The sequence below is a fragment of the Anastrepha ludens genome, chromosome 4, assembly GCF_028408465.1.
Source record: "Anastrepha ludens isolate Willacy chromosome 4, idAnaLude1.1, whole genome shotgun sequence".
NCBI lineage: Eukaryota > Metazoa > Arthropoda > Insecta > Diptera > Tephritidae > Anastrepha > Anastrepha ludens.
Window position 1 is genome coordinate 66,064,712 of NC_071500.1, and position 9,561 is coordinate 66,074,272.

General features: G+C 36.2%; 1 protein-coding gene across 1 annotated transcript; it reads right to left on the reverse strand.

Annotated features, from left to right (window-relative positions):
- Nucleotides 1-244: 244 nt before the first annotated feature.
- LOC128861858 (uncharacterized) lies at nt 245-4,463 on the reverse strand. The gene is made up of 3 exons (XM_054100233.1): nt 3,144-4,463; nt 2,752-3,100; nt 245-681 (listed from the first exon to the last, which is right to left on the reverse strand). Exons 1-3 carry the CDS (start codon nt 4,461-4,463, stop codon nt 245-247), a joined length of 2,106 nt encoding a protein of 701 aa, XP_053956208.1.
- Between the last annotated feature and the right edge of the window lie 5,098 nt (nt 4,464-9,561).

A 9,561-nucleotide genomic window follows, 5' to 3' on the forward strand; every position in this document is an offset into this window, starting at 1 on the left:
TGTGGTACTCCCCTAGTTACTCTATATTGCTTAACTCCTTCGTCTGTGTCATAGAGTAGTATTCTATCAGATAGGTAGCTTTTTATCAAACACAAAAGGTATGGAGGCGTTTCTAGGTTTCCTAAAGCTTATACTATGTGGGACCAGCATGCAGAGTTAAAGGCATTTTTTAGGTCAAATGTTATAATGGCACAATACTCCTTGGTACCATGCATCCACCTTGTTTCTTCAATGGCATTTTCCGCTATTGATAAAAGCTTTTTACTTGCATCAATAGTGGAGCGCCGCCCCCTGCGGAAACCATATAGGTTGTCGGACACAAGCCTTCTTTTTCACTAAGGTGCTGCTCCAAACGATCAGCAATAAGCCGTTCTAAAATTTTGCCCATCGTATCGCTCATACAGAATGGTCGATATGAGCTTGGTTGGCCCGGTGTCTTATTAGGTTTCGGCAAAAGGACAAGTTGTTGCTGTTTCCAAATTTTTGCGAAAACATCATCTCGAAAACACTTTTGATGTGTCTCCGTGAAGGGGTTTGCGTCTTCTTTCAGTGCAAGTGTGAGAGCTCCATTTGGTATTCCATCTAGTTCTGGAACTTTAGCGTTTCCAGAACGACCCAAGGCTATATTTACCTCTGTTTCCGTGACTGCAGGTATATCGGTATTCTTGCTAATCTTCTTGACTTGGGAAAGGGGTTTCCACAACCTTTTTTAAGATAATGTGCATGTGTGTGCCTGTGTGAGTGTGTGTGTAATTTTTCTTTAAAAGTTAAAGTCATTAAAGCCGAAACTCAATTTTATTTTATTTCTAAAATGTTTCATACGCATAGACGAAGGGTTTATGGATGACGTCGATTCGATAATTCACGGAGGTTCAGTGACCGCTGGAACCTCTGACACATCAAATGATGGAAAAACTTCTTTCTAATAGCCGTCGCTTTTTGGCGAACTATAGTTTGAGTGTATTATTGCCTTGAAAAAAGTTTCTTATAAAAATATATTAATGACATTAATGACGTGTCATCAAACTGTAGGTCCCTCGATTTGTGGAACAACTCTACACAGACAGCACAAATTGGTGAAGCGGCTCTGTATTGTTTAACAATGTGTATAGACGCAAATTTTAAGTATCTGCTAATAGAAAATCTTCGATTTAATTATATATATTTTTTTTTTTTAAACTTTCGAAAAACCCTTAAGATTTGACCAAAAGCTGCGATATGTGTGCGAACCCATAAGAATTTAATGTTATCGATAAGTAAGTATCTATCAGGTATTATAGTTGTGCATGCGTATGCGACCACTCGTCAATGAGTTGTGTGTATGAAAAGAGTTAAGAATACTGCGAACACTAATACACAACTTTCGCTTTTATCACCAGGGGCAGGATGCTTGATTGAGCGCCGAACATCTCTTTACCCGCTCTCATTATCGTTATGGTTGCTTTCACGATTTTATTTCCATTGTTACGGATTTAATTGTTGTTCTTGTTTTGTTACGACGTTGTACGTTGACATGTTTTCCACTGCGAACCTTGTTTTGTTTTCAGCAGCAAATGATTTATGACAACAAGTCGACATTTTTAATGATGCACACATCCCAACGAGTGAAATCAGTATTGACAGCGGGTGATAGCACAGCAACAACAACGGGGGCGGAACTGATGTAGAAAAGTGAAGCACATTTGGCAGGTCGAACATGAAGAGCAGGAAGAAAAGAGCGGTACACCCAGAGGTTATAAAAACTTAATGCATAATTTTAAAAGAACTGCGACCGAAATGCAAGTAAAAGCTACATTGACGGCGAACTTTAACGACAGATTTTTAAGGAAAATTGACTTTGGCATCAGAATAACTCGCAGTGTTTCTTTGAACTCAAATGAAATATATATATTTATTTTGCACTAAAGTAAATATAATAATTAGGAAGTTATTTCCAACAAAAAAAAACATCAAATCAGCAGATATAAAAACTGCAAATAAAAACAATTTAAAAGGTATTAAAAACAACTCACAAAACGGAAAAAGATATTAAACTCAATAAAAATAGAGAAGACAAAAGAATTAAAAAATAAACAAATTTGAATAAAAAAATAGTATATAAAAATCTGACTTATAAATACAATGAAATAATTTATAGATAGAAAAACTAATTCAAAAGAATTAGAGTAAATAAAAGAAATAAATGCAAAAAAAAAAATACCAGTCTAACGGCTAGACGCGATAGAAGTGAAGCCTTCCGTAAAACAAACTGAGAGAGAATGAGACGAAAACAGCATTAGGAGCGGGATAATTATAGGTTCATTATAATATTGCTATAAAGTTCATATTTTATTTTCTTCATTTTATTATTATTCATGTAAGCTTGAACAGTTTTTATTATTCCAAAAAATAGTAATTGAATATGAAGAAAAATGTATTAAGCATTGTTCTTCTGTACCTCCAAAAATAATAATATCATCAACATAAATTTCCATTATACCTGCGTTAATTAATTTTGAAAAATGTGGTTAATATATCTTATGAAAACAGCGGGCGAATTACAAAATGCAAATGGAGCCCTGTTAAATTCATAAAGACCTTCTTTTGTGACAAACGCCGTGTATTTTTTGCATTGCTCCTCAACTTCGACATGGAAAAATCCATTTGCAAGGTCCATCACGGTAAAATATTTTGCACCCTGCATTTTCTCAAGAACCTCTTCGACAATCGGTACTGGAAACCTGTCTTTCATAACCATGGAATTTAGCTTACGAAAATCAACGCACAATCTGTAACTTCCATCTTTTTTCTTTGCCAGCACAACCTTGCTATCGACTTCTGAACATGATTCGCGGATAATGCCTTTTTGCAGCCATTCAGCTACTTGCTTACGTACAAACTCCCTTTCCATTACTGACAATCGGCTAGGTGATTCGCGAAAAATAATATTGTTGCTTTTCGGCACAATATTTAATTTAATGTGACTGTTTGATTGAATAAAACTCGGCTTATAGTTATCAATCAACTGTTTGACTGCTTCTTTGTATTTAGGATCCACATCTACCTCATTGCTGCTATGAACATTTAAAACATTGTAACTAGTTTCTCCTGCATTTGTCATCTTGTGATCGTGAGAAATTATACCCCTTGGCATTTAGTATTACCAAAAACTTTTTCAGAAAATCGTACCCTACAATTGCGTCTACATTTATTTTGCTATCTTTTACAACCAAAAACGTATGTTGTGTACTCAACTCGTCAACAACGACTTGTGTTGTAAATTCTCCTAACACATCGGCGGCGACGTTGCCTAAGCCATACAGTCTAGCAAAACTTTTTCGCAGTTCACAATTGCTACCTATTTGGTCATATACACTCTTACGCATTAGCGAAACGTCTGCTCCAGTGTCCACCAAACAAGACACATTGTTGTTATTGATTTTCAGCTGTTTCATGCGTTTTTCGTCGAATACTACGTTTACATCGTTTTGCTTCGTGGTGGTGCACTGCTTAGCCATATGGCCAGCGCCATTACATTTAAAGCATTTCGTGTCTTCTTTGCACTCAGCCCTCTTGTGCTGTGTCGACCCGCAATTAAAACAATGTTGATTTTTACGCTCGCCGTCATTACTACTTTTATCCACTTCTTTACGAGTGCTTGCTATCTGCCGACGTTTATTTGCTTCGCTGTGTTTTGCCAACGGCTCCACCAACTCATATGCTTTGATCAACTCTTTGTAGGATCGAGCACTATATAATGGATACTTTTGTTCGTTGCGCAACTCAACACCATCAGCTATGTACGTTATAATTGACTGCTCATCAACCTTACTTAGTGCTGCTATTTTCCGCATTTGTAACACGTATTCATGGAAGTTTTCTGTTGCTTGTTTTCGACGTTGAATTAATAGCTTATGTACCTCTGCGCTATTTAGTGGTTTGTCAAATTCCTCTATCAACGCTTCACACAACGAGTTATAGTTGGAGACTGTAATTGTTTCCAACAACAAAGCTGCAGTGCCCTTCATTTTATTTCGCGCATTGACATACTTCTGTTTTGCTGTCAACTCATAAGCCTCAGCATTCTCGTCAAAATTAGATATCCATTGCCGAATTGGAATAGATACCCCGTCAAAATTAGGTACGACTTTTGCGAATGCATCAATAGTGACATTACCTTTACTGGCATCGTTTTGGTTCATTTTCTCGATAAATGATTTAAAGAAAATTTCCATTTTATCTTCCATTTTGGGTAACCCGTGACTTTTCTCGCTGATCTGCTGCTGTTCGTGTGTAGTAACTCGGCTGTTCGTTGCTTCGCCTTCTCTGCCTGCTTCGACTGCGTTTCGTTCAGCTGGATGTTCTGCCTTTGCGTTTTCTTTTGCGTTTTTTTCTGCTGCTTGCTGCTTATTGGAGGTTTTTGCTATGTTCTGCGTTTCTCTGCTGCTTGACGGCTTTCTGATTTCTTTGCCCGAGCGTAGCATTCCGATTTAGAATGCAAAAAATGTTATGCGATCGGTTGAGCCCCCATGTAAGCTTGAACAGTTTTTATTATTCCAAAAAATAGTAATTGAATATGAAGAAAAATGTATTACAAAGTTCATTTAAAAAAATTATCGAAAAAAAATGACTACTGCTACTGCTGAGGTTACGCTGACGACTCACTCTTTCCTTCTTCGTACTGAGGTGTTACATACGATTCAGGGCTGGCTGCCATCTTACATTCATCCTCAATGTTTTCAATTTCAACAAATGATACGAGTGGCTTATGATAGCTAAAATATGATACAAATGCTTTGGTTTCGATGTTGTCAACATGTCTTTGAAATATCGCGTCAATGGTTGTTTTTGATCGTGTTGTCGATTCAGTGCGATTGTTACACATTTTTAAATTGATAGTTGTATTGAGAAAGTCAATTAAAGGAACCGCTGTGTCCCATGCAAAATTTACGTTAAAATCGCCACTTAAAATCATTGGAACTTTATCATAATCGTTTCTAAGTATCACATACGTACTAGCATACATACAAACATACATACGTATGACGCTTGAACTAAACACCAAAGCAAGTAATAGGCAGTGTAGTATACATACTACAATACTCACTATACTAGCGTGGCTCAGCAGTACGCAGCCACACACATATACGTATATCAACATATAACGCTTCGTAGCTAAGAGTGTCGCTTTTGCGTTTCATCGAGTCTCAAATCACTCTCAACGATTCTAAAGAAGTTTTGACTTCAAAAAACCTAAAAATGCAAAAATAAACAAAATAAAGTAAAATAAAATGTAACTCAATTGGTAAAATACCCTATGATCAAAAAGTACCGTGAAGGTGATGTTAATTGTTTTCTTCGATTGCCAACGCGCACTGCACTTTGAGTGCCCTCTATCGGGCCAGACAGTCAATAAAGAGTATTATTTATCCGTCTTGAAGCGCTTAAGAGAAGCGGTACGTCGCAAACGGTCGGGAATGTGGGCAAACAATTATTGGGATTTGATTTTGTATGATAATAACGCGCCATCGCACCGAACCGAAATTGTGCTGGATTATTTGACCAAACACCAAGTAAATACCATCGCGCAAGAACCGTATTCACCTGATATGGCCCCGTGCGACTTCTTTTTGTTTCCCAAGTTGAAGATGAAGGGAGATTTCAGTCGATAAAGGAGATCAAAGAGAATACGACGAGGAAGCTAAAGGCCAGCCCTTTGAAGGAGATAAAATAAATTTGCCTTTAATTGAACTCCGTTTTGTTTTATTTAAACATTCACGGTACTTTCTGATCATAGGGTATATTGGGTATGGGAATAAGTTTCCATCCTTGCTTAGCCAAAGTTGCGAATAATTTAAACAATTAAATTCATATATAATTGCCGCGTACACCCTTTTTGGGTGTTTGGCCGAGCTCCTCCTCCTATTTGTGGTGTGCGTCTTGATGTTGTTCCACAAATGGAGGGACCTACAGTTTCAAACCGACTCCGAATGGCAGATATTTTTATGAGGAGCTTTTTCATGGCAGAAATACACTCGGAGGTTTGCCATTGCCAATTAAAAAATCCTTGATATTATGTGAAGTATGTGCAATTGGACGCTACAACTTTACTTCATCTCTTAATGCAATGGGCGGGGAATATGGCGGGTGGGGCAAGATTTCCCAATTCAGTCCCCCTAAATATTTCTGGACCGATTTAGCAACGTGTGGCCTGGCGTTTTCAAGCAACAAAATCAGTTTGTCATGTCTACCGTCCCATTCTGGTCGCTTTTCTTTGAGAACTCAATTCAAATGCATTAGCTGCAGTTGGAAACCATCGCCTGTGACGGTTTCAGATGAGTTAAGGAGTTCATAATAAATGACACCCTTCTGCCTTTCTGATCCCATCAGATGCACAACGTAACTTTTGAAGCATGAATGTTTTTCGCTGTCGCTGGAGCTGGTTCATCCGGAAGGTTGCAACACTTAGGGTTATCATAATAGATCCATTTTTTCGTCAGTAGTGACGATGCGATGCCGTTCAAGAAGCACCTCACACATCACCAAACATCTCTCGATATACCTCTCCTTAAACTGATGTGACACCCAGTAACCTGCTTTCTGGACCATTCCCATCGCGTGCAAACGATTACCGACGGTTGATCTGTCAACATTCAATTCTTTAGACATTTAGACATATCATCAAGGGTTTGACATGTGTCTTCAACCAATAATTGTTGTAGTGGAGTATCTTCGAATCTTTTCGGTGCCCCTTCGCCGTTCAATCTTTATCACTCACGTCGAAAATGGCACTTCGAAATCGTCGAAACCACTCTTTACAAGTTTTATTTGTTGGAGCGTGATTACCGTAAGTATTGATGAATATACGACACGCCTCACTTCAGCTGCACTTTTCTTTAAAAGGTAATAATGAAGCATGGCTTCCCGCAAATGCAGTTTTTTCGGGTCGAACGTAGACGTCAGATTAAAAAGGATCTTTACGTTTCAAACGAATCGAGACCTCACATATACACCTTTAAATCACCAGTATATTACTAGTGGAACACAAAACGAATATCAGCAACGACTTCTCTTTTACGAGGGCGGAAATTTATTCCCATACCCAATAATAAAATACAATTAAAAAATAAGGCAAAATAAATTAAGATAAAGTAAAACTAGACGAAGCTAGTTGAAACTATATAAAGTAAATTTATTCAAAATTCGTTTTTTAATTGGAAAACAATATTAAAAAATATTTCAACTTGAGCGAAAGTGAAATAATAAAAATGTTTTCTTTTAATGTTCATATTGTGTTATGCAAATACATATGTATATATGTAAACTGTTTATCGGTAAAATTTGTGAAGAAAAATAAGTGCAAACGTACAATAAAATACTAAAAAGAAGAAGAAGAAGAAGGAGAAGAAAAATGTAGAAAGTTGAGAACTGTGACCCAAAGGATTTTCATCATCATCATCTTGACTTTACAGTCTGTGGTGGACCATTGCTTCCTCTACAATATGCCTCTATTATTCTCGACAGTCCGCTCTCACTCTATGTTGTGAGAATTCAGACTGCTCGAAATTTGCTTCATATTTGTTTCCAGAATTTTTAAGCAAAAGAATATTGCAATGCAAAATTTGAGAGCGCTCCTATCGCACTTTATTTCCATGAAAATATTAAAATTATTATTTTTTTAATTATTCCTTGTACCAAATAGTAGCAGATACTTTTATGCATCAGCTACTGAAATTAAATAGCAATCCACCTGCAAAATAAATTAATATACGAAAATGAAAATGAAACAGAAAAATTGCAGCAATAAACCAACTCATGGAAACTAATAATCGAACTCAAAATTCAAATTGAAACAGAAGTAGCAATAAATTAACTTTTTAAAACAACAAACAAAACGAAAACTCGTTTAAAAATTTCAGTTCTGCAAATCGGCAACATCGAATTAAACCAAATGCAAGCAACCAGTTTAATATTTCAGCTATTGGACACCAGCTAAATGAAAATAAATATTTATATAGCACACAAATACTCACTCAAGCGCATATGTATGAGTATAGACGTAACGAAACTGCCCCACAAGAAAAATCTGAATTACTGAAAATACTAGACTAGTCAATTCGAAGTCACTGATTTTACTATCGGAACTTTTTAACCCTTTGCAGTTGAGGCCGTTGCCACGCGGACTAACCAGCAACTCGAAGCGATTCGTATCGTCTTTGGTGCATTTCTTAAATCAAACTTAAAATGATTGCTCACATAAAGCAACACATAACGCTTCTCTATTTTAATATTTAATGTTAATGCATCTTTACATCTCTTCCAAGATAATTTCTTAAACATTAGACTTTTTAATTTTTCTTTGTAAATAGTAAAATAGAATATACGCAGTTTACACAGCGCATCAAAATGGCGAGCGAGACTCATTTCTCGAGTACAAAGGGTTAAGTAATGTATCAAAAATCTTCATAGAGTTCATTCAGACTCGACCAAAAAAAGTTTATAAATTATCTTAGAAATAAGCTCTAATTTGTTACATTTTTATGCAAATAAAATGGCTCCTAATAATTCCACTAAGTTCGATCAGCACTAGTAGATTTTCCTACAAGGTTTGTGGAGCGACGAACTTGGAATATTTTCGTTAATTGCATACACTTGCAAATGTATGTACCTATGTATGTATGTTTAACCGTATTTGGAATATAATTCTAAATACGCATAAGCAAAAATATTCAGCAGATTTATGTATAGACAACAAACCAGTGCCAAATAACATTTGGAGTTCTTTGTGAAATTCAACTGCAGGGTGTAAGCATACATATGTATGTATGTATGCACATAGTAGGAAGATTTCAACAGAATATGCGGGGATGCATAAATTGTATGCCTTTGTATTATGAATAATATTGATGAAATTCGAGAAAGATACAAAAATAAAGATAAAAATACAAAGAAAAAAAACGATAATATTATTACAAATTTTATAAAGTGGATGATTCCTAAGCAATTTTTTTGAATTGGGAGTATTTTCTAATTATAAATTTGAGTAGAAGCTGATAAAAAATTTAAAAGCTTTCATATCCCCGTGTGCCTTTGTTTCAATGCGGCTTTAATTAAAAGTAAGCAACATAAATCCAGTCACTTCTGCTTGCCACCTGAGTAAAGCAAGATATTTTAAGATTATATAAGATTAAAAAATACTTACATATGTAACTCCGCTTAAAATAACTATGTTTTGGCGGCTTAGAAGACAAACTGTTGTTTCCAAATGAAAATTTACTTTGGAAAAAAAAATTTGTTCGCGAAGTTCATAGAACTCTAGTCGCATCATCGGTACTTAATTCCTTTGAAATCAGGAAAGAGATGCCGCAGCATTGAATGGCAAGCGCTATCGGCTCATATTGACTGAAATTTTCTTTCCAAAATTAACCAGCTAAACATCGACGCCAATTGCTTCCAACAAGTCCAACGGACATGCCGGTGGCAAATTGACATACAGCGCACTTGACAATCGACTTCTTGGAAAAAGTAGACACAAAAAAAAAATAGAAAAATAGATAGAAATAGACTGTCGGGCATACAGTA